This window comes from Myotis nattereri (genome assembly GCF_964212035.1).
Source record: "Myotis nattereri genome assembly, chromosome: 7".
NCBI classification, from domain to species: domain Eukaryota; kingdom Metazoa; phylum Chordata; class Mammalia; order Chiroptera; family Vespertilionidae; genus Myotis; species Myotis nattereri.
Window position 1 is genome coordinate 9,738,892 of NC_138082.1, and position 25,182 is coordinate 9,764,073.

The 25,182-nt window shown below is 43.1% G+C and overlaps 1 protein-coding gene across 3 annotated transcripts; it reads left to right on the plus strand.

Annotated features, from left to right (window-relative positions):
* Positions 1-675: 675 nt before the first annotated feature.
* On the plus strand, positions 676-24,073 carry CASP8 (caspase 8). Of its 3 annotated transcripts, XM_081096154.1 has the most exons (8): positions 676-743; positions 9,914-10,250; positions 13,252-13,357; positions 14,178-14,316; positions 15,879-16,147; positions 18,529-18,670; positions 20,542-21,040; positions 22,520-23,708. In XM_081096154.1, the coding sequence occupies exons 2-8, from the start codon at positions 9,946-9,948 to the stop codon at positions 22,653-22,655; spliced, it is 1,596 nt and encodes a 531-aa protein (XP_080952280.1). In that variant the 5' UTR covers positions 676-743; positions 9,914-9,945; the 3' UTR covers positions 22,656-23,708. The 3 variants fall into 3 exon arrangements, 2 of the variants coding, with proteins under 2 accessions (XP_080952280.1, XP_080952281.1); XR_013996250.1 differs by lacking the exons at positions 676-743; positions 9,914-10,250; positions 13,252-13,357; positions 14,178-14,316 and adding an exon at positions 15,252-15,749 and having other exon boundaries at positions 22,520-22,852; positions 23,603-24,073; XM_081096155.1 differs by lacking the exons at positions 676-743; positions 9,914-10,250; positions 13,252-13,357; positions 14,178-14,316 and adding an exon at positions 15,479-15,749.
* The last annotated feature ends 1,109 nt before the right edge of the window (positions 24,074-25,182 follow it).

Below are 25,182 nucleotides of genomic sequence, written 5' to 3' on the forward strand. Positions count from 1 at the left end.
ATTTGCCTCTTGGGTAAGGTTGGCTGGGTTGGTTCCAGGGTTTTGTAAGCCACTGAGGGTGGGATCTGGTGGCCTAGGGGCCCATGGAGGTGACTCTTGTATTTGAGTGTCGATGGGAAACCACAAGACGTAGCTGTGGGAGTTAGCAGACCCTCTGTGAGCTGTGGTGAGCGTCCCTACAGTTTCCAGATCTCAACATCTCTCAGACGTGCTCAGTCAATATTTATTGAATGGAAACATCAAAATTATATTTTTTATGTTTTTAAATGTATTTTTATTGATTTCAGAGAGGGGAGAGGGAGAGAGAGACAGAAACATCAGTGATGAGAGAGAATCATTGATTGGCTGCCTCCTGCACATTGAGGATCGAGCCCACAACCCAGGCATATGCCCTGACTGGGATTGAACCCTGACCTTCTAGGCAAAACATAACATTTATGATAAACCTTCCTAGACTATTGGTAAATTCTGGATGTAAAAAGAAAACAATCTTAGTCATCATTTAGTCCAGCTTTCTAATTTTGGAATATGGTAATGAAACTTGCCTCTAAAGCACCCAAGCTTACATAGCTAAAACTAACAATTTCTTGGTTCTACCAGCCTTATTATGAAATGTTGGGAGGTGCCACGCACAGTTAAAACAGGAAGTAAAAGCCCACTTCACTCTTCATTCGGCTTAAACTCTTGGCTTGGCTAGACCATCGGAAAGCAAGCAGCGGTGAGGGTCCCAGGATTTGCCTTTGGTAAGGTCAGTTGGGCCTCTGGGGAGGAAGGCCTTTGATTCTAGGGTTTTCTAGGCTGCTGAGGGTGGGATCTGGTGGCCGAGGGCTCCTGGAAATGAGCCTTGTGTTTGAGCCGAGAGCCTGTGGGCCCACAGATTGCACATCTCAAGGCCTCTCTAGCTTAGGTCTGTGGTTGGCAAACTGCGGCTCATGAGCCACATGCAGCTCTTTGGTCCCTTGAGTGTGGCTCTTCCCAAGCCTTAGGAGTACCTTAATTAAGTTAATAACGATGTACCTACCTATATAGTGTAAGTTTAAAAAATTTGGCTCTCAAAAGAAATGTCAATCGTTGTACTGTTGATATTTGGCTCTGTTGACTAATGAGTTTGCCGACCACTGGCTTAGGTTGATGCATTCCTGTTTGTTTTTTCTGAAATGCTCCAAGTACAGTGATTCTTATGCAGGTAAAACTTGTCAAAGAATAGAAAGCAAATGTTACATCTCAAAGAACTTTGCTGCTACAGCTAACCATTTCTCAGCACTTACCCACCCACATAGATGCCTACTAACATGAACACACACATAAACACACACGCACACATGCACACAGCCCTAAAAATTCAATCATTTATTTATTTATTTTGAGAAATTTAAAAATTACAGAGGAAATTACTGACAAAATTCGAGACTGTACTTGTGGGGTTTAGCGTTTATAGGTGGACTTAGGAATGTCATTCAGTTTGAAAATGACAGGGTTTTGTTGAGGTTTGAACACCTTCACTGGGCCGTGTGAAAGCGCTGGTTTCAGGGCCTGCGGGGACAGTGTTTGTGTGCAGAGTGGACAGCTGGCAGGTTCTGGGGGAGCCCCCACTTGAGGTGGCCACCCCGGACGGGAGGGAGTAGCCACACTATCACTGTGGGCTGGGCCTGAGAGCCATTTTCAAGTCCTGTTAAGCTTGGAATGAGTTGCAGGTTTTTGTCTCAGACGATGACTGCAAGTTTTGGATTTCTTTTCCCGTTATCCATATCCCTAAAGGATCTGGGATGCTGCTAGAATATTGCCAGAAGGATTGTTTGTGATTAGATGAGATTTATTTGTAGTTAAATCGTGGCCATAAGGCAGGGGTGGATTTGTGGCTGAGGTCTAAATTTAGGCTCCAGCATGTACTAGCTCGGTTTATAAGGTTCTGACCTCTCTCTGCTATAGTGAAGTTAAGAATTCCTGTTTTTGTGCTATGGGGTGATTTTTTGGTCTTTTAAAAAATTTTAAATAATTTTAATATTTAAAAATATAATTATACTAGAGGCTGGTGTTGCTCAGTGGTTGAGTGTCGACCTGTGAACCAGGAGGTCACGGTTCAATTCCCGGTCAGGGCACATGCCTGGGTTGTGGGCTCGATCTCCCGTGTGGGACATGCAGGAGGCAGCCGATCAATGATCCTGTCTCATCATTGATGCTTCTATCTCCCTCTCCCTTCCTTTCTGAAATCAATAAAAGTATATTAATCTAACCAAGTTTCTAGCTCATCAGTTTGTTCAGTAAACTTAGGCCCCAGGCTCCCTATAGTTAGAACCCACTGCCCAGCAGCAGCCTGTGGTGAATGGTGTAGAATCTCGTGCAGGCGATTGCTGCCAGGCACTATGACTAGAAAACTAGGTGACACAAACAGACAGACAGACAGACAGACTGACTGTCAGTCATCCCAGTGTGTGCTGGAAACCTGAGCCAGGAAAGAAACCTCACTAGCATTTACTAAGTGGCCATTTTGATACGATGCAAAAATCACTTAGGAAACATTGTCATGTTACGGCAAAGATAATAAAACGAGCACAATGAGCTGGCTACAGAGGACAGGAGCCCAGCCCCAATCATGTTCTAACTAAACTCCTGTTCTAACTACAGGGACCCTGGGACCTGCGTTTACTGGACAGTCTCATGAGCTAGAAACTTTGTTAGATTAATATTTTTAAAACATGTATATTTCTGTTTATTTCAGAGAGGAAGGGAGAGGGAGAGAGAAAGAAAAACATCAATTAATGAGAGACATCATTGGCCTTGAATTGTAATATACATACAGGGTGGGCAAAGTAGGTTTACAGTTGTGAGTACACGAAACACAGAGTTTATTCTTGAATTATCATGTGTTCATTATTGTATTGTAATTAATAATAATTATTATTAACCTACTTTTGCCCACCCCTGTATATATACTGTCAGAAAACACTTTTGAACAAAAGCTTTAAAAAGGTTTATTTCTTTTGACTCTAATACTACTTCTGGGCAATTAGTCTAAGAAAATAATCAGAGGTGTACATAGAAATTTGCATTTTAAGATCATCCTAAATGTAATCAGAGACTGGTTGCATAAATTATGACCCATGCATTTGATTAGCTGCTTTATAGATTTTAAAATTCATATTGCAGAAGAAAAAATGAAGACATCAATGTACTTACGACATTATCAATGGAAAAATACTCTTACACCTCAAGAATATGGTGTGTTCAATTGTGTTCCAATTATGTCCCAATTAATTAATTAATTAATTGTCTGTCTAGACTTAGTGGGACAAACGCAGGTGGCCAGGAGTCAGCAATAACTGCCTGTCCCCTGGTACTTCACTGTCTAGAGAGCTGAGCCGAACCGGAACATATGAACACACAGACAGAATCAGTATGCAATCACACAGGGTTTATTTACCTGTTCCTAGTGGGTCCCAGGCTCCAGCAAAGGCCACCCGGTGATGCACACCGAAAGACGGACGACGAAGACAGAGACAGACAGGCGGCCGCAGTTGGTTCAGGCTCACACAGCAGAGCAGTCACTCCGGGGCTTGTCTCACCGAGTGACGTGGAGTCCTCCTCTCAGGCAGGAGACATCGGCTGGAGGAACTCTGGTGCTTCTATAGCCGTAGTCAACAACTGTGTCTTATCAGTGTGGGCCAGACGGCGTGCCTTTGCTAGGAGCAGGGTGTTTACGCTCAGGGCTCAGGGCATTCACATCGAGATAGTGGGGCATTCACCACATTTTGGAAGTTACAGAGTATTGGGGTCTTCACACAGCAAACATTTCACACAATAATTATTTCCACACATTAGAGGGGTTTCCTTATGACCATAACATTATTATAACGAATTGTGAGGGAAAATATATAGACATAAAATATTTGGCACAAAAGACAGTAAAGTATTATTAGGTGTTTATTTTAGGATGATGGAATCATAGGTAATTTTGATTTTTTCTTTTTATCTTTATTTTGTAAAATGAATACGAGAAGGATTGTTATCATCAGAAAAAAATAACTGGGGAGGGAAAAAAAGAAGGTTCTGCTTGCATTAGGCTCTTTGGTTGATTTTATTCTGTAAAATAAGATTTTAACACTGGTTAGAAATGATATAAAATTTTAACGACACTGTACCCAACAGGGCTGGACCTAGTTTAGGCTCTTTTGAGTATATGAATACCAATGGATCTTTAAATAGAGATTTTAATTTAGAGGTTTGTACGTACATTTATAATGCACATGGTAAAAATTTGACATGGGGAAAAATGTTTCACTTTCTGGTTCACCCGTAGGCCTTCCCCACACTCACCCAGGCCTGTTTCCTCTTCTCCGAGGCAACCACCAAGCAGACTCCTGTGTGTTCTGTTCAAAGATCTGTGAATTCTGAAATCGATGCACCACTTAATAATACATCACATAGATCGCACATACCCAACCGTGATGCCCTTTCCATTCTTTTTAATAGTTGACAAGAGTAGCACCGGACATGGTTAAAAGCTTATTTAACTCTTCTGATTTTCATTAAACGGTAGTTTCTGCTCCTTTATTATTCCAGGCAATGCTGCCATGAATAACCTGTGCATGCGTTTCGTACACTGATGTTTAACACGCTGGGCGCCAGGCCTGTTTTGTCTTCCTTTCTGTTTCAGTCACCGGTGACTGACAGGGCGCTTAACGTGTTCAGCTCACGTAGGGAAAAGTCCTGCAAGTTAAATTGGGGGGTCAAAGGAGCTGTACATTTTATATTTTGACAGATGTGGCCAAATTACCCACCTACCTTTTGTTGTTGTTGTTGAAAGTGGTCTTTTGTAATTTCAATTTGCTTTTAAAAAATTAATTGTGAATGAGGTTGAACATCTTTTCAAATGTAAAAACGCCATTAGTTATAAAAAAAAAAAAAAAAGCCACTGGGACTTTTTTCTCTGTCTGCTTATGATCTTTACCCAGTTAGGCGTTGGATGGTTGGTCTTTCTCTTTTTTCCAAAAACCCCTTAAGCTGACTTATAGGAGCCTTATTTATTTATTCCTTTTATTTTTTAAAATTTTTATTATTATTTTTGCACCTTTTTCTTTCGCTCTTCTCTTTTTTCCTCTCATTTTTCTTCTCCTTTCCCCATTTTAGTTTTTCTCTTTCTTTTCTTTCTCCTCCCCCCTTTTTTTCTTTTTAAAAAATAGTTCTTTATTATTGAAAGTATTGCATATGTCTCCCTGTTTCCCCCATTGACCCTCTCCAGCCCGTCCCCACTCCCTGCCCCATTGTCTGTGTCCATGTAGGAGTCCTATTAAAAAAAAAAAAAAATTAGTCCCTTTCCTATTACATATTACTGCCCATTTTTTCCCAGTACAAGATTTACTTATTTTTTGGAATTTTGTGGAGTTTTTTCAGAATAATTTAGTTTTTATTTAAATACACTTTATCAATCTTTCTTTGTTGGCTTTCCGGTTTTCTGTTATACTTAGAGAAGCTCTTCACTACTGTAAGATTATTTTTTTAAAATTCTCCCATGTCTTATCTTAGTATTTTAATTTTAAGGATTAAATCTTTGATCCTTTTGGTGTAAGGAGTTCAGTTAGGCTTCATTCCAGCTTGTCCCCGAAGTCTACCCATTTGTTCGAACACCATGTGCTTCAGAAGCCACCTGCATGTGAAGAGCCTTTTTTGGTGGTGTGTTTGGTTTGGCCATTTTTCATTGTTAACTTCGAATGAACATGTTAATTTCTAATCTCATTGTTAACGTCTAATAGCCAGGAACATTGACTGTATTATTTCTGCTTTTTGGAGATCTGTTAGAGGTTTGCTTGTGGACAGGGTTGGTGATCATTCTGTCCGTGTTTGAATGGATGTGTATTTCCCACCGAGAGGAAATGCCTGTGAGACAGTCTGTCGGCTGTGCCACGCCCGTCTTCTGTAGGCAGCCTCCTAGATTTTTCAGTCTCTGAGAGAGATGTGTGAAAGTTTCCTGCTCTTTGGGGGAAAGTAAGTTCTTTGAGTTCTTTTGAAATGTTCAGTCCTTCTAGTTTTTTTTTTGTTTGTTTTCTTGTAAGAACACGCATGTGATTGTGTCACTCCTCCATGATCTTGTCTCCATGCCTGGGGTTCTTCTTTCTCCTCAGGTTCCCCCAAAGCCTCACTTCCTGCCCCTCCTCCACGCACTTTGTTCCACTCTCTTAAACCCACGAACACACCAGGCTGGTGTTTAAAGTTTCGTTTCATTTACGCAGAGGATGCCTGCATGCTTTCTCCCTGGCACATTCCGTTTCCTCGCTCCCCCCACGCTGTCACTTTCCCGCCACCTCCAGGACGAGCTGGGTGAGTAGAGTTTCTCCCTCCAGACCTCGCTTTCACATACGCGTCTGTAGTCATTGAAAATCTAATTGTATTGCTTTGTGTATTTTTAAAAAGTAGGTGTATGATTTTTTTTGTTATATTGCAACTTGCTTTTTCTCCTCACCGTCACCATAACACGTATTTTGAATCTCTATCCCTGTGTAGTTCGGAAGACGGTGTGCACTGTTTAACCTCTGCATGATATTGTGCGGCGCGACCACGCCTTAGCTTGCCTAGTGTCCCTGTATTGGGGGACATGTGGGGTGCTCCTAGTTGTTGGAGGTTACCCGTCACCCTGTGATGAGACGCCAGGAACGTACCCTGTTGAGCACCCAGGTGTGCTTCTATAGAGTGTGATTTAGGGAATGAGCTGTCTAGTTTGTCTCCTTATATGTCCGGCAGTTTTGTTTGTAGCACTTTGAATATCTTCTGTGAGGTGCAGGCTCCTTATTTAAGATGTCTTCGAACAAAGGCATTTTCATGACAACCGATTGTTTCAGCCGTGAGAGATCTCGGTCCGGAAGCCCTTGTGAATCCAACGCAAAGTGTGTCTTTCGAGATAACTATCTGTTCAGTTTCCTGACTCAAGACGACTTGTCTAAACAATGATGTCAGCTCTACATTAAAAGGGAGGAAAAAGGTTTTGCCCCATAATTCTAATTCTCAGAAAGAATTTATCAGATATAGGCACAGGACAGATGCAAAAGCCTTTCAATGCAATATGATTTTTAGCAGTAAAGAAATAGAAAAATGCTTAAGATAAACTTTGATATATCCACGTGCTGAAAAATCTAGAAACATTAAAAATATGTCAAAGAAGAATATTTAATGGTAGGGATTAATGTTTATTTTAAGTGTTAAGTGGGGGCTGGTGTGGGGTGGATGTGTATACACCTGGATATGCAGCCTGATCCTAATTTTTATATAAATGTGTGTGTGTGTGTGTGTGTGTGTGTGTGTGTGTGTGTGGTGTATGTAATGATAACTGGGACTATGTTATAACTCATTTTATTTTATTTTTTATTATTTTTTTTTCCAGCACAGGGGGGTTTTATTTATATATTTATGTTTTTTAAGTTTTTGGCAACTTTTATTAATTTTTTTAATTAAATCTTTATTGTTCAGATTATTACATTTATTTCTCTTTTTCCCCCCCATAACTCCCCTCCTCCCAGTTCCCGCCCCACCCTCCGCCCTCACTCCCCACCCACTGTCCTCATCCATAGGTGCACGATTTTTGTCCAGTCTCTTCCCGCATCTCCCACACCCCTTTCCCCCGCAAAAATAGTCAGTCCATTCCCTTTCTATGTCCCTGATTCTATTATGATCACCAGATTATTTATTCACTTGATTCTTAGATTCACTTGTTGATAGATGCATATTTGTTGTTCATAATTTGTATCTTTACCTTTTTCTTCTTCTTCCTCTTCTTAAAGGATACCTTTCAGCATTTCATATAATCCTGGTTTGGTGGTGATGAACTCCTTTAGCTTTTCCTTATCTGTGAAGCTCCTTATCTGACCTTCCGTTCTGAATGATAGCTTTGCTGGATAAAGTAATCTTGGTTGTAGGTTCTTGGTATTCATCACTTTGAATATTTCTTGCCACTCCCTTCTGGCCTGCAAAGTTTCTGTTGAGAAATCAGCTGACAGTCGTATGGGTATTCCCTTGTAGGTAACTGGGTTTCTTTCTCTTGCTGCTTTTAAGATTCTCTCTTTGTCTTTTGCTCTTGGCATTTTAATTATGATGTGTCTTGGTGTGGTCCTCTTTGGATTCCTTTTGTTTGGGGTTCTCTGCGCTTCCTGGACTTGTAAGTCTATTTCTTTCACCAGGTGGGGGAAGTTTTCTGTCATTATTTCTTCAAATAGGTTTTCAATATCTTGCTCTCTCTCATCTTCTGGCACCCCTATAATTCTGATGTTGGTACACTTGAAGCTGTCCCAGAAGCTCCTTACACTATCTTCGTATTTTCGGATTCTTTTTTCATTTAGCTTTTTCAGTTGGGTGTTTTTTGCTTCTTCGCTTTTCGAATCTTTGACTTGATTCTTGCGCTCCTCTGGTCTGCTGTTGGGAGTCTGTATAATATTCTTTATTTCAGTCAGTGTATGCTTAATTTCTAGTTGGTTCTTTATCACAACATTGAGGGTCTCATTAGATTTCTTGAGGATCTCACTACATTTATCGGCGGTCTCACCAGTTTTTTCGAGGGCCTTACTAAGTTTATCGGCAGCTTCTAGACAGTTCTTGCAAGACCTTAAAAGTGTGGTTTTGAGCTCTATATCTTCCATTTCTGACATTTGCGTCCTGTTTCTTTGTCTCCGCATTTTTTTATCTTTTCTTGGTGCACCCCCTAGTGGTCTTTGTGCGCAGTCTTGTAGTTAAGCCTTGATTGTTGTCGGTAATACCAGGGGTGATTTGACCTCCAGGCTAACTGGCTATGAGAGTCAGCTGTGTCTGCAGTGGGAGAGCTTCTGTGTTATAACTCATTTTAAAATTTCACCAAAAAACCCCACTGGTTTTATAATCAAAGTGCAGACAGGAAGGTGGTTTTTAAAAGGCTCAAAGTCCTTTTGGTCACTTAAAAAATTTAAAGCTTACTGTTAAGCTCACCACAGGAGGAATGCATGAGGCCAAAGTGGTTCTGGATTATAAATTTATTAGTTCATCTGGATACCAGATGGGCTGTGCTCCCAAATGGCGCCAGCACCCAAGGGTGGGAGTCAAAGGTTTTTAAGGGACTCTAGGTGGGCAGAGAATTCCCTGTGCAGGTCTGGATCCTGGGAAGGTCTGCAGGGGAGAGGTGATGGTCTTAGCAAGTGGAATGTGCTTTAAGCAAAAGGGAATGTCTGTTGTGAAGTGGTCTAAAGGTCAGTTCCCAGAGGAGGGGAAATTGACTCAATTATTTGATCAGACCTAACACTTACCTTAATGTGCAAATCAAAAATATTTCTATTATAATATCATATGTACAAAATATATGGGTCCGGTTCACTACCTCTGCTTAGTACCTCTGAGTGCAATCAGCATTTGCATTTTCACCCAAGAATGTCAGTAAACGCAGGGAGCTTAAAGAGCCGGGGACCATCTGCTTTGCTTTAGGAAGGAAAGGGGTCCAAACAGGTTAAGGTTATTTGAGGTTAAGGAAAGTGCCAAAGGCACAGAGTCTGTGGGACTGAGGGGATGAAGGAGCCAGATGGGAAGTTCAAGGTTTCCTTGTCCAAGGTTCTCACCCAGCAGCTCTCCAGGCACCTCTTAAGGCAAGGGAGAGTCAGAGTAAGGCTTCAACAAAGCCTCCTTCTACTTTGCAGAGAGTTGGAAAACCACTGCTTCCAAGTGCATTTTCGCATTTATTATTCCTACTGCACCGTGATCACAACTCCTCTGACCATTGGCTAGTTTATAGATCTACCATCCCATACAGTAAGCTACTTGAGAGCAGGAGCTTATCTGTTTGTTTTCGTCCCTCTACCCACAGCAAAATGCCTGACGCATATTGTAAATGATGTCATAGCATTTGATGAGGGAACCAAGCAGTTAATGGTGCTTTTCTTCCTCATCATAATGTTGTGTGTTGACCTAGGCTACAGCTACATTTGACCAACACGGACAAGCATGGATTTCAGCAATTTTCTGTATGACATTGGGGAAGCGCTGAGCAGTGATGAGGTGGCCTCGCTCAAGTTCCTGTGCCTGGACCACATCCCACCAAGGAAGCAGGAGCCCATCAAGGATGCCCTGATGCTCTTTGAGAAACTCCAGGAGAAGAAAATGCTGGAGGAGGGCAACTTGTCCTTCCTGAGGGAGCTGCTATTCCGAATCGACAGGCTGGATCTGCTGGAAAAGCGCCTGAAAACCAGACAGGAGCAGATGTGGAGGGAGCTTCAGATCCCGGGCCGGGCTCAGATCTCTGCGTACAGGTGGGGACCATCTCTGTAGCCTCAGCACGGAAGGGGCGGGGAGCGGACACATCCCTGTGGGAGGGTTGATTGCAGGTTGCTGATGTAGAATGACTTTGGAGGCTCTGGGAAGATGTCCTATTAGGGCTGGGTGAAGAAATGTGGAGACCTGATGTTGTAGAATTCAGGAAGAAAAAAAAAAAAGCTCAAACCATAAAATAAAAATTGTAAAGTGAAACGTTACCTGCAAGTATGCTGCCATTAAAATAGACCTTTCCTAAATGTTCTCTCTTTCTGATAGGTGTCTGTTGTCTTGGTGTTTCTGTTTTCTTGATGCCCACATTGTGTGCTTACTTTATCTATATATATAAAAGCCTAAGCGACCGGTTGACTGGTCGCTATGACGTGCACTGACCACCAGGGGGCAGTTGCTCAATACAGGAGCTGCCCCCTGGTGGTCTGTGCGCTCCCATGCTGGGCTCATGGCTGGTGAACCTAATGCACAGTGGGGTCAGCATGAGCAGGAGTGGTGTGGTGCCAGGCCAGGGCTTGGGCTCCTCCCCGGCTGCCTGCAGGCCACACTAGGGACCCCACCGGTGCACAAATCCGTGCACCGGGCCTCTAGTTTTGGATAAAGCATCACTACTTTTTACCCTGAAATCCTCCTCCCACTTGCTTGTGGGTGACTGTAGGAATTCTCAATGGAGAATGTCCCACACTTGCATTATAGAATCCTCCAATGAGGGACACACTGCCAGGTGTTCCAGATGGGCCAGGCCAGAGCCCTCAGAGACTGCTTAGCCCCCGTGAGGCCTGCTGCTGCTGAGAGAATGACACTGACTTGGGTGTCAGGCCTGCCAAAGGCCTTACAGCTCAGCCGTCCCCACCTGTGGGAGAGTCGGTGACCTAGGGTGATAACAAGTCACTGCCAGTTACATCTTCGTGATTCTCAAGACTTTAAAAATAGAGACATACTATCTACTTCTCTCTTTCAACAATCCTTCATCTTGCAGAATCATCAATCTAACCTCTGCCTCCATTCTTCCTTTTGTGTCTGTTTGAAGCTCCCTCTTCCTATAAGGACCCAGTCATTGAATTAGGACCCACTGGAATCCAGTATGATCTCATTTCAACGAGATCACAACAGCACAGACCTTTTTAAAATAAGGTCACAGTGATGTGTTCTGGATGAACATGAATTGGGAAGGAGGATACTATTCAATACTGGGTAACTTTGGTTTAATAGGGTTGTGAAGTTCTTTTAAGGAATTTTTTAATTAGGCACCAATTAAACCTAAAAAACAACATCCCCCAAACTAGGAAGCCTGGAAGGTCTCAGCTTATGCCCACCGTCTTGGTCTTCTGGAGGCTGTTGGGCTGAGACAAACTGCCAGTGCCGGACATGGCCTGTCCCTTCTGTGTGAGGGCCAGGGTCCCTGCCAGGGGCAGGATCTGTCTGTTAAAATATTCAACATGTTAGTTTGGGGGCAAGAGGGGTGGGTGGAGCCAGCACAAGCACAAGCTAGTGCTTCTGCATTGTTTATCATTAGCCAGTAAATAAAAAATATACTAGTATGATAGCTTTCCATTTATAAGAAACCACTAGACATTTAAATGTCAAAGTAGAACTGCTACCTAAAAAATAAGTGTCATAAACTATCCAGGTTTATTTGTAGACAACGATGGGACAAGAAAGCTAGTAGGTTTCAGTATGAGGAAAGTAAGAGAGAAAAATACCTGGTAGTCAAGTTGAAAGGGGCGGTGGCTTTAGATTGGACCCAGTCTTGGCCAAAGCGAGAAAGCTTTAGCAAAATACTTCCAGGGTACAGGTTCCACGAGAAGGACAAAGCAGATGATAATACTAAGTAACTCCCATTTCTACTATTTTTAGAATTTTAATTTTCTAATTTAACTTTGAAATTAACGTGTTTTTGCATTAAAGTTGTTTCCTTTACAACATAATAATGAAAGGTTTGCTGACTTATAAAACATTCCTTTGCTCATTGAACAAGCGTATCCCCAAACCTTATCATAGGTTAGGAAAAATAATGCCGTGTATGGAGCACTTAGTGCATTGCCAAAAATTGGTTTAAGCACTGCAGATAAACTTATTCATGTAATTCCCCAACACGTTCCAATGCATAGATACAGAAGCGTCTGCGGTCTACAATGAAGACAAAAGTGTGTAACGTGTCTGAAGTCACGCAGCTCGTGCGTGGAGGGACCAAGGCTCCAACATCCTTCGTCTGGGTCCCCTGCATTTAAACACTGTCCCTCACAACCCTCTGAGCTTATGGAAGCAAACAGGGCCTGGGCCCTTCTCTCAGGGGATTTGGAGAGCTTGATAAGCAGACAATTATTTGTCACCCTTTGGGCGATACAAAGGCACAGAGGGTGAATGCACGTAGGCAGTGCGTGAGCTGTTAGTGAATGAGTGGTTGTCTAAAGATAGACAAGGGAATAGGAGTGTGGAGGGGGGCGAGGCATAAAGGGGTGAGGGGCAGGGCAGCTGGGTGTGCTTGGAGAAGAGACAGTGGGAGGGTGGTGAGGAGTGGCCGAGATGAGGGGGTAGGTTGGGCTCAACTCACAGAGGTCTGTATTCCAGAACCAAGTGTTTGGCCTTCCTACTGAAGGTAACGGCTGGGAGAACACTGACAAGTTTTAATTAGGAAGTGAGGATCGGATTTGCATTTTGAGAAACGTAACTTCCAAAATCAAAACTTTCTTGTGGCAACAAGATCTTGACGTTATAGTGAAGACAACGGAAAACCACAATTCGTGGAGCTGAAATGAACTGAAGGACGGTTCATTTGAATTCATTAAGCTGGATAGTTGGGCATGAGTCCGTACTTTTCTGTGTCACTACACCAGCCTCTCCCTAAGAACTCAACTCCTACACCATGCGATGAGCTGGCTTTATTTTGAAGGGAGGCCATCGGAATCGAGTCTGCAGTGACGCCATGTATCACCTGAGAAATTACTTAAAAAAGCATTTCTCAAGTGTCTCCATTTCCCACCACAGGGTCATGCTTTTCCGGATTTCAGAAGATGTAACTGCACCGGAATTGAAGGACTTTAAGTTTTTTTTGAACCGGGAGCTCTCCAGATGTAAACTGGTGGATAGCATGGTAAGACCTGGTGTCATGCCAAGATTCAGTCCCGAGGAAGAGTCAGCCAGTGGGGATTGCTGAGACTGAAGCGAGGGCTACTCGGGTAAAAGCACCCCGAATTCTCATTTTTTAGCCTGGGTCGAAGAAGAAAGCTGTCAGGCATGAAGGTTGTAGATGTGATCCCTTCGTGTGCTGTGAAGTGCTGCTCACGCTCCTTACCAGGAGCCAGGCTGTGTCGGGAGAAGAGAAGGGGGTTGTGGGGCTCAGCCCAACGTGGGACTCTGCAGAGCCAGGAGAGAGAGGTGTCTGTGTCTGGTGCGGTTTTGTGTGTCTGTGTGTGTGATGTGTGTGCACGTGTGTTTATATGTGTGTGGGGTGTTTCTGGGCGTGTGCATATTTGTGTATCTGTGGTGTGTTGCAGGGTTTTTTTGGTGTGTGTGTCTGGTGCGGTTTTGTGTGTCTGGTGTGTGTGTGTGTGTGTGTGTGTGTGTGTGTGTGTGTGTAACGCCAGAGGAAATGTTAGGCAGTTCCCAAGGCTGTCACCAAGGGGGCGATGGCTGTTTCACATGCAAGTGTCATGGGTGGTGTTAGCACAGGGCCTGGGTCCTGGGGACTGATGTGGTGTCTCCTGTCTTCTCTATTTCTGGGCCAGAAAACACAGAAGTGCCTTCCTAGAAGTACATTGGCTTTGAGAGACCAGGATGTCTTCTCAGGAGAGTCTGCTTGGGAAGCTAGGGTGGTCCCTTGGGTTGGAGAAAGTGCAAGTAAAAACAAAAATCTAATCTAAAAGCCAATATGGCCCAATTCCATCTTCCAACTTTATTTCTCCTCCCTCTAGAGTTTGCTTGATATTTTTATGGAGATGGAGAAGAGACTCATCCTTGGAGAAAGAAATTTGGACACCTTAAAAAGAATCTGTAAACAAATCAACCTGAGCCTGCTGGAAAAAATCAGTGCTTATGAAAAATTAAGTAAAGGTAGAAACAACCTCACAGCTGTGAATCAGCAAAATGTATTCTTTTTTAAAAAGTTTTCGTTTATTGATTTTATATATAGAGAGAGAGACATTGATTTGCTGTTCCACTGATCCATGAATTCACTGGTTGATTCCTGCCAGTTTATTCCTTTATGTGCCCCAACCAGGGATCGAACCTGCAACCCCAGTGCAGCAAAATGTATTCTTAAATTGACAAACCCCTCTATGTCCCAGTATTTTTAAAACAAAACTGTGTGTTTGCTTTAATTCAGAGGGAAGAATGAGCCTTTGTTAAATATTCATAAATAGCCAAAGTAAAGCCAATGAATCAGCCCTGGCCGGTGTGGCTCAGTTGGTTGGGCATCATTCCATGTATCAAAAGGTTGCTGGTTCGATTCCCAGTCAGGGCATATGCCCAGGTTGGGGTTTTGATCCCAGGTAGGGGGCCTGCAGAAGGCGACCAATCGATGTTCTGCTCTCACATCGATGTTTATCTTTCATTCTCCCTCTTCTTCCTCTCTCTCTCAAAATCAATAAAAAAATATGAAAAAGAAACAAAAACAAAATCAAAGAATAATTGTAAAAATTTACCATGCACACACCAAAAAGACAGTTTGCAAACCGGGAGCTTTCAAAACAAAACATGGCATGAGGCTCAGGAGCACGCTGTTATAAAGCAGATTGCACAGTGAGAAAGCAGTGACTGTTCATTCTTCACAGTGATTGATTCTGATGTTAGAATTTTCTTAAATGACGGGTTGATCAGTGGTTACCTCATATCAACCTTGGAGAAAAGTTCAAGTTTTCCTCATGATTTTCAGAGGCACAAACAAGGTCAAGTTAGCCTTGTAAAATAAGCTAAATTAAGTTTTGCTTGTATGATTGTTTTTTTTTCCTGCTCAGGGAGTTTTTTTTTAATTAAATATATTTTTTATAGATTTCAATGAGAAAGGGAGAGGGAGAGAGAGAATCTTTGATCGGCTGCCCCCTACATGCCCCCTACTGGGGATCGAGCCTGCAACCTATGCATGTGTCCTGACCAGGAATCGAACTGTGACCTCTTGGTTCACAGATTGATGCTCAGCCACTGAGCCACGCCAGTTGGGCAGGGAGTTGTGTTTTTTTTTTGTTGTTGTTGTTGTTGTTTAATCTTATCCTCTTAACAGAAGTCCAGGTGAATTTTCAAGTGGTGATACCTGGAGCTGTTTTCAAGACTGCTTAATTAATTTACTCTTTGATATTTTCATTGCTTCCTCTCTACAACCTCCTACCATCCACGTCCACATCTTAATGGACCTGCCACCGAGTACCAGGATGAGGGCTCGGTGGCTACTTCTTGTCACCTCTGCTCTACACACTAAAACATGTGTCTAGAGACACAAACCATGTGGCCTCAGGCCAGCAAGTTTGAAACAGATGCAGAGTTCTTCAGTGGTAAGAATGGTACTTATTCTGTGGATTGTAAGGATATGAATTTTCCTTTTAAAAGGCACTTTCTGTTGTCTCAGGTGTTACATGTTTCTTTACTAAAGTACCTTCTCTGCCACCTGTCGTTCCCTGTAGATGGGGGGCCAATTTCCGACTATTCTCGGGAGCAGGACAGTGAGTCACAGGAACAGAACTGTGAGCCACGGGAGCAGAACTGTGAGCCACGGGAGCAGAACTGTGAGCCACGGGAGCAGAACTGTGAGCCGCCACGGGAGCAGGACAGTGAGTCACAGGAACAGAACTGTGAGCCACGGGAGCAGAACTGTGAGCCGCCACGGGAGCAGGACAGTGAGTCACGGGAACAGGACTGTGAGTCACGGGAGCAGGACAATAAGCCACAGCAGGTATGAGGAAACCTCCCATTACTTCTTTTCTTTACATTGAAGATTCTAGTTAGTGTATTCCTTCGCTTTTTAAGCTTCCAGATAAACTAGTAAGGAGAAGAAACTTAGTGACTATTTTGAGAACTATAGGAAAAATTCACAAAAGCACAAGCTTGACGTGTGACTTTTTAATGTAAAGAAAATGTGATTTCTCGGGTTAAATGTTTATTTTAAAACCAAAGACAAAGACATTGAAACACTTGGAGCAGAGGGGTGAGAAGGCTCCTGCCAGGCCCTTTCAGCAGCTGCATCAGCCCGAATGGCAGCGGGCTTTGGGGGCAGAGCCCAGCAGGACTGGAGAAAGCAAAGCCGTTTCCTTTGGCTTGACATCCCAAAACTGTTTCTCCTTGGTGATTAGGTGTAAGTGGCAAACGCTCATAATCTAGCCATCTCTGTGTTCTCACTCCAAAGAGCCAGTCCAGGAATTGCCTTTCTAGACATAAGCACTCCTGCTTGTGTAACCTTCAGTGACCCACCAAACCCATTCTGACTCATAGCCCACTCACACCTCTCTGTGGCGGAAAGCAAAGGAAATCCTGAACACCAGGAGCCCAGCAGGAGACTTAAAATTAAACCTAGAGAACAATTTACCAGGGGGCTCTTGAATAAGTTACCGGACCTCTCTCAGTCTGAAAATCAAGGATTAACCGAAGTAAGGGAGCACACTGCAGAGTAAAGCACTCTACAGGCATTGCCCCAGGAACAGCTAAGGATCCTGGGTGCAAGAGAGATTGGATAACTTGTTCAAGGTTTTAAGGTTATTAAGTACTAGAGGCCCGGTGCACAAAATTCATGCACTGGCTGGTGGGGTGGGGCAGGGAGGCCCTCACCCCGGCCTGCACCCTCTCACAGTCTGGGACCCCTTGCTCCCTACCACCTTCCTGCTCACTCCTTACCGCTCAGCCTGCTGCTCCTTAGCACTGCCATGGAAGCAAAAGAGGCTCAGCCACCACCACTGTGCTCGCCAGCCATGAGCCCAGCTTCTGGCTGAGTGGCACTCCCCCTGTAGGAGCACACTGACCATGAGGGGACAGCTCCTGCATTGAGCGTCTGCCCCCTGGTGGTCAGCGCACATCATAGTGACTGGTCATTCTGGTTGTTCCGCTGTAATGGTCGCTTATGCTTTTATTGTATAGATGGAACTACCTGATAGACAATGTGCCCCCCTGAGGGGTCCTGGATTGCAAGAGGGTGCAGGCCAGGCTGAAGGACCCCACTGGTGCATGATCAGGGCCGGGGAGGGATGTGGGAAGTTGGACAGCTGGGGAGGGATCACTGGAGGACTCCAGGGCATGTCCGGCCCATCTAGCTCAGTCCTGATTGGCTGGACTCCAGCAGCAAGCTAACATACCAGTTGGAGCGTCTACCCCCTGGTGGTCAGTGCACGTCATAGCAACTGGTCGACTGGTCGACTGTCTGCCCCTTGGTGGTCAGTGCACATCATAGTGAGCAGTTGAGTGGCCTTAGCATATCATTAGCATATTATGCTTTGCTTGGTTGAACTGACGACCAGACCACTGGACACTTAGCATATTAGGCTTTTATTATATAGGATATAGTCAAGAATCCCTCACACCTCCACGCCCCCTCCAGCTGGGAGCCCCTTTCTCTACTGGGAGGAGCTGCATGGATTTCCCAATAAATGTTGGATATCTTTGCACTGAAACAGCTCTGGGAAAATAAGGCCAGCCCAGGGCCACCACTGACTGGTAATGTCAGGTTCTAGAGTCTGGAAACTGTGACCTGCAATAGCCAAGATTTGCTTGTCCAGTGCATCTCTCATCTCGTGTCCCTGTGGTCCTGAGAACCAGATTAATACATCAGCTTTAACAGTCTGGGGACCCAATGTCATGTGTGAAGGGAAGGCCCTCAGCTGTTTGCCCAGAAACAGGGATGAGTTGATCAGATAGCCATAGAAATCACAGGGTCACGGAAGGACAGCCCAGAGACAGCCCTAAGACATTCATTGATTGAGCAACTCCTGCTTGAGCTCTCACAAATGAATAAGTCCTGGTTCCTGACCCAGACATCATCTGCCTTGAGCAGAAATGAGGACAAATAATACATTATGATGACAATATGAATGTAAGTGCAAGGTGCTCAGGAGGCCCAAGTATTGGGACATTAACTAGACACACTACAGGGGGAGCAAGAGTCTGGGGGTCCTGTGTGAGGAGATGAGCCGGCTTATTAGGGAAACAATGTCAGCTTGGGTGGGAGCCATTGAACGAGCCCAGTCTGGCTCAGGGGCCAGCCTAACCTTGGACCAGGGAGTTGTTTGCTCACATCTCAAGTGTCTGACCTGCAGTGTCAGCTCCTGGGTTGTGCTTTTTGTTTTTCAGACAGCGGACAAAGTTTACCGAATGAAAAGCAAACCTCGAGGATACTGTGTGATCTTTAATAATTATGATTTTAGCAAAGCACGGGAGAACGTGCCCAAACTTCGCAAAATGAAGGATAGGGATGGAACAAACTTGGATGCAGGTACAGTAGATTCCAAAAGAGATGTAAAATATTTCTAACTAGAAGCTCCTTGCACAAAATTTGTGCACTGGGGTGGGAGGGTCCCTCAACCCGGCCTGCGCCCTCTCACAGTCCAGGACCCCTCGCTCCTTACTGCCTGCCTGCTCGCTGCTCCTTCCTGCTGTCGCAGAGGTGGGAGAGGCTCCTGCCACCGCCACTGCGCTCGCCAGCTGTGAGCCCAGCTTCTGGCTGAGCAGGGGAGCACATTGACCACCAGGGGGCAGCTCCTGCATTGAGTGTCTGCCTCCTGGTGGTCAGTGCAGGTTATAGTGACTGGTCGTTCTGCTGTTTGGTCGATTTGCATATTAGGCTTTTATTATATAGGATACTTATGTTTTTATCAAAGGGGGCGAACAAAAGCTATACCAACAGAGCTATATGTTTCAGAAAAATGACTATAACCACATTTTCCTGTGGAGGCGAAGGACAGTCTTAGGTATTTGCTAGTTTTCTGCTTTTCTTTTTTTTTAACTTAATTTTAAAAATTAAAATAATGTATACACATAAAGATAAAATATTAAATCTTACTAAAGGGCTTTTACTGAAAAGCAGCAACCAGCTTTGCCTTTAATTCAACTAAATGACTAGTATTTCTGTTGAATGTGTTAGGTATTACAGTGTGTGAAAACATTGCCATGGTATCAAGATCGTATCCACTATCCGCACTCTCCCCATTCTGCCAGAGCTTCTTTCAGTGACTGAGCCTAACAGCCAGCTGGCAGGTGGAGGCAGATCCTGGGAGCCTGGAGAGGCCTGTGGACCCCCCTCTGGGCCCTGTCCTGTAAAAGCTGGCCTTGCCATGCCCACAGAGGCAGCCACAAACTGTGGCTCACTTGTAGCTTCAAACAGGTTGCCAAGGGCCAGGAATAGGATTTAATTGATATTTACGACAGAACATTTCAACCCAAAGCAGAATATATTCTTCTCAAATGTACATGGAACAGTCTCAAAGACAGAGCATGTGGGGACACAAAGTAAACTGATGAGCATAACAGAACCAGAGGATGGATACATGGAACAGACTGACATGTCAGAGGGGAGGTGGGAGGGGGAATTGGATGAAAGAAGGTGAAGAGATTAGTCAAAGGATATATACGCATAGCCCCTGGAGACAGACAACAGTGTGGTGAAGGCCAGGGCAGCGGGCAAAGGTGGGGAAAATGGGGGACATCTATAATAGTGTCAACAATTGAAAAAAAGAAGGAAGCATAATTAAATATTATGTTTAAACAAAAACTAGTAATACAAACATTACTATTGATTCTACTAAAAATTGTAAACAATTGTGTAAGAACACCATATCAGTAATTCAATACAAAAGTCTAAAATTTATCAATCAATAAATAGCAGTGTACCAAAATTTATTACAAAATGGAGGCTGATAACAACAACAAAAAAGCAGTTAGAATTTGAAAGTGGAATGTGACTGGGTAATAGGGAGGGCTAGAGAGGGAGAGTTTTTTTGGTAATAGGTCTTTTGGTTCTACTTGACTTTTTAAACATTCATATATTTTATTTTGACAGTTTTGAGAGCGTTCAGAATAAAATAAGTATGGTTATTTTGTTAAAAGTCCTTTTGGTTTTTGTTTTCTGATTAGTGTAAGTAAGCTTACTCATCTTGTAGACTAGCTGAAATAAGGCAATGGGCCAACAATAGTATTCTACTTTTGTTTGTTGCCTCGAGACTGGGAAACTTTTTCCAGCTAGAATCTAGCCACTAATTTAGTGGATCTTGTTTTTAAGTTCTGGTTCAAATTCTTATCTGATCAATGCTCTCTTCAGCTCTGGGTACTACTGTGGTGTAATATGACTTTTTGTATTTCACTTTTCAGAGGCTTTGAGCAAAACCTTTAGTGATCTTCATTTTGAGGTAGTGCATTACAACGATGCCACAGCAAAGACAATCGGTGAGATCCTGGAAGACTACCAACTCAAGGACCACAGTGACAAAGACTGCTTCGTCTGCTGCATCCTTTCCCATGGAGACAAGGGCATCGTCTATGGCTGTGATGGGCAGGAAGCCCCCATCTATGAGCTGACCTCTTACTTCACTGGTTTGAAGTGCCCTTCCCTTGCAGGCAAACCGAAAATCTTTTTTATCCAGGCTTGCCAAGGGGATAACTACCAGAAAGGCATAGCTGTTGAGACCGACTCAGAGGAGAAGGAAGCCTATTTAGAAATGGACTCGAATCAGAAGAGAAATATCCCAGATGAGGCTGACTTTCTGCTAGGGATGGCCACAGTGAACAACTGTGTTTCCTACCGAAACCCTGCAGAGGGGACCTGGTATATCCAGTCACTGTGCCAGAGTCTGAGAGAAAGATGTCCTAGGTAATTCCTGCCTGCTCAACCCGTCATTCATCTATACATGTCCAGCTGTGGGCCTCAGAGCTGTACTTCCCATGTCAGTTGCAAAGTGGGAGAGAGGACGAGTCTTAACATCTTTAGTCACAGAGGGGAAAAAACAGATACTTACTGAGGAGTTTCCCCTTGTTAGCACCTCAAAGGACAGGCAGGGTATCAGATTGCTGTGAAGGATGGTGAAGTCATATAGTCCAGCTCTGTATCTGGGCAGAATCATGACTGTGCCACCTTAACTAAAAAAATTCTAAGAAGTCTTCCAAAAAGGCAATAACCCATTTCAGTGTGTCCTATCCTCTAGCTCTGTCAAAAGTTCCATAATAGCTAACCGACCTCACACCCTCTTGGTGTATTGTGAGAGAGAAATGTGAAAGAGCAAAAATCCTTTATTGTTGTACTCATCTGGCCTGATTTAAAGCCCCCAAATGTAGGAAAATCGCCTTTCCTCATTTAAATATCCCACAATTCTTTTAGTTACATGAAGTTTTGTATGTCACAGTTCACCCAAATGCACACACAACAGACAGATGGATAGCAAGGAATCTTCTGCTAGGTTCCTTCTAGTTCAGCATTATTATGTTTAAAGTGTATGAAGAATGAGAATTTTCTATGGCGGATAAAGGAGTGAACCATAACATCAACACTATGTTTTCATTTCATTTCATTTCATTTCAGACCATGAATCCTGCAAGGTTAGGCGGGGGCGGGTGTGGGGGTGTGGGGGTGGGGGGCTATTTGCAGAGGTGGATGAACAGGTGGCCCAATTAAACTGCATAGTGAGACTGGTGAGGAAGGGGTGGTGTGGCTGCAGGAGACACTGGATTTTCACTTCCCATAAGTCTGGTTGCATCATGGATGAATCCACAGAAGCAATGTCAATTTTGGGCAGAGGATGCTAGGGATCATTGAGAGGATGATGGGGGCAAGTAACATAGAAGCTGGAGTAGAGTGAGGTAAAACAGATTGGGAGGGGAAGAAGCCAAATCTCATGTTAACACGGAGGTTTCTGATGGTCTGCAGAGACCCTGAGGAAACCAAAGGTAAGTTATTAAGCTCTGAAACATCCTTTACCTGAAATGCTATGGCAGGTCTTGGTTTAGCAACTTATTTCATCTGCCTGATGTTTTTTTAAAAAATATATTTTTATTGATTTCAGAGAGGAAGGGAGAGGGAGAAAGAGAGAGAAGCATCAATGATGAGAGAGAACCAAAGATTGGCTGCTTCTTGCATGCCCACTACTGGGGATGGAGCCCACAACCCAGGCATGTGCTCTGACCAGGAATCGAACTGTGACCTTCTGGTTCATAGGTCGATGCTCAACCACTGAGCCACGCCAGCTGGGCTTGCCTGATGTTTTGAGAGAAATAGCTATCATAAGCACAGCAGGTGAACGGGTTTACCAGTGTTTCCCCCTCACACATGGTCACAGTGCTATGTTCTGTTTTCCAGGGGTGACGACATTCTCACCATCCTCACTGAGGTAAACTTTGAAGTGAGCAATAAGGACGACAAGAAGAATATGGGGAAGCAGATGCCACAACCCACTTTCACCCTGAGAAAAAAACTCTACTTCCCCCTTAATTGATGCAGAACACTATGCTTAATTTTTGTACTATAATGCTTTTACTTTATGCTATCATTTATTTGCATAACACTATGCTTAATTTAATTGTTAATAAGATGATGATGCCCCTCCCCCATTTATTTTATTTTATTTTATTTTATTTTATGTTGTTAATCCTCACCTGAGGATATTTTTCCCTTTTCGATGGGTTGCTTCCTGCATGAGCCCCAAGGTACATGCCCTTGATCGAATTGAACCTGGGACCCTTTGGTCTGCAGGCTGACACTCTATCCACTGTGTCAAACTGGGTACGGCCCCACCCCCCAGTTTTTGAAGGCAGAGAGGGGAGAGAATGGGAGTCATGACAATTTAATTTTTATGCAGATTGAAGCCTAAATTTCTGGCTTTGCAATGATAGCTAGATATTTATAGCCATAGCCATGATTTTAATTGTATTTTTAATTTGATAAAAAACTTTTAAAAACTATAGTAGATACAAAGGCTAGTAAGTTTAAAAGAAATGCGACATTACAATGGTTCAAAAACAGTGGCAGAATGTACTTCACTCATCTCTGATTTCCTTTCAACCCCAAATCATTTAATTCCCTTCAAATCAGCGGTTGACAACCGGTGGTCCTCGGACCACTGGTGGTCCATGAGGCCCAAAAGGTTGGCGACTGCTGCTTCAAATTGTTAAGAATTGTTTTGTTTTGTACTTTCAGTCCCTCTCTTTCCAAGCCATCCTCCACACTACAATTATATGTAAGGAAAACTTTTCCTTTTTATTCATACTAATTAAAATGACCTAAGATAAATTAACAATAGAAAAATAAAATTAACTTTCATACATGCCGGAGTTCACAGAAATACGAGACTCAAAAAAAAAAAAAATTGTCCTGACCGGTTTGGCTCAGTGGATAGAGCATCAGCTTGTGGACTGAAGGGTCCCAGGTTCGATTCCCATCAAGGGCATGTACCTTCCTTGGTTGCGGGCACATGAATCGATGTTTCTACCTTTCTATCCCTCTCTTTCTCCCTTCCTCTCTGTAAAAAATCAATAAAATATATTTTTTTAAAAGTTATCAAATCAGGCAGATTTTATATCTTTTAGACACAATAACAATAAATTTGAGAAGCATTTATAAGACAAAGAAGTTTGGTCTTAATAGTAAAGAAATAACAAGTTTTGTTTACACAGCCTTCTTGGCCCTAAATTCCCTATCTGATAATATTGATGCCTTCTATCCTCCTCTTATGGGGTTGGGGGTGGGATGGGGGTGGGGGGGCTTTCACATGGGACATTTCTGACTTTCAGGGGAATAAAACAGGGTCAGAGTGTCCGTCTTGTACTGTTGTGTCTCAAGTAACTTGCACTACAAGTTTCTTTAAAATACAAATTGGAAAATACTATTTCTTGCATTAAAAGCTTTTAAAAACCCAAAATGGTTTTACAAATCTGTTACAATCTACTTCCAAATTCCCTTTTCAGCCTTTCCTCTTATTGCTCTTGTAGTATATGCATTCTTCTGTACATGCTTGATTTGCTTTTTTGCTAGCATTTCTGTGCTATTCATGCTTTTAAAATTATAATTTCATTTGAAATACTCATGAATTATCTTGTTTTTAAAAGCTAATTAGGTTTTTTTTAAAAATTAGTTTTTCAAAAGTACTTCTAACAAAATATAACTTTACTGTTCGCAGGAGATTGTTTTGCTTTTTGCCAATGGCATCTCACAGGTGGAAAATGTTTGGATCACAGATACATTTTACTTGAACCCTCCAATGTTGGCTCACACCATTATATTTTTAAAAAATGTGTTGTTCAGCCCTAGCTGGTTTGGCTCAGTTGATAGAGCATCGGCCTGCAGACTGAAGGTTCGATTCTGGTCAAGGGCACACGCCTTTGCAGGCTCGATCCCCAATAACAGGCATGCAGGAGGAAGCCAATCAATGATTCTCTTTCATCATTGATGTTTCTATCTCTCTCTCCCTCTCCCTCCCTCTCTGAAATCAATATTTAAAAAAAATGTGTAGTTCATATTTAAAAATTGGGAGATGTGATATAAAAACTAGAATACCTTCTCTTGAAAAATCAGAGTATTTGATCCCATTAATCCATGCTCCTGTATGGCAGCAATGGAATGGTTTCTCTCACTGCCTCCCCCCTCTAGTCCCCTCTATTGAAGCTGCTGCCAATTACCAATTATTGTTTTGGTTGGATTGTTTTTCTTTATGTGCAGCCCATTTCACTTATTTATGTTGTCTGCACAGTGGTATTTGAATTCTAGCAATGGTTTAGAGAATCTGGCAAGAATTATCAGAAACTCTTCCTAAATCACAGGTTAGGGAATGTGATTGAGAGGTGAGAGAGTGGGGACACATATGAAAAAGAAAGGTTTTTGAAATCAAACCAATACATTTTTTCTTGCTAGCTAAATGCCCCAGGTACAGTCCAAAATATAGTTAACATTTTATAGGAAGAAAAATTTCAGATCAGTGTCTTCATAATAAAATATGTAAAGGTGGAAGAGAAAATAGTACACCCAGA

What these genes read in the sequence shown, in the direction of transcription:
- CASP8 (XM_081096154.1), top strand. Translation starts at nt 9,946, where the DNA reads ATGGATTTCAGCAATTTTCTGTATGACATTGGGGAAGCGCTGAGCAGT. An exon ending in AGGACAATAAGCCACAGCAG is followed by an intron (nt 16,148 to 18,528) that starts GTATGAGGAAAC and finishes TTTGTTTTTCAG; the next exon opens with ACAGCGGACAAAGTTTACCG. An exon ending in TGGAACAAACTTGGATGCAG is followed by an intron (nt 18,671 to 20,541) that starts GTACAGTAGATT and finishes TTCACTTTTCAG; the next exon opens with AGGCTTTGAGCAAAACCTTT.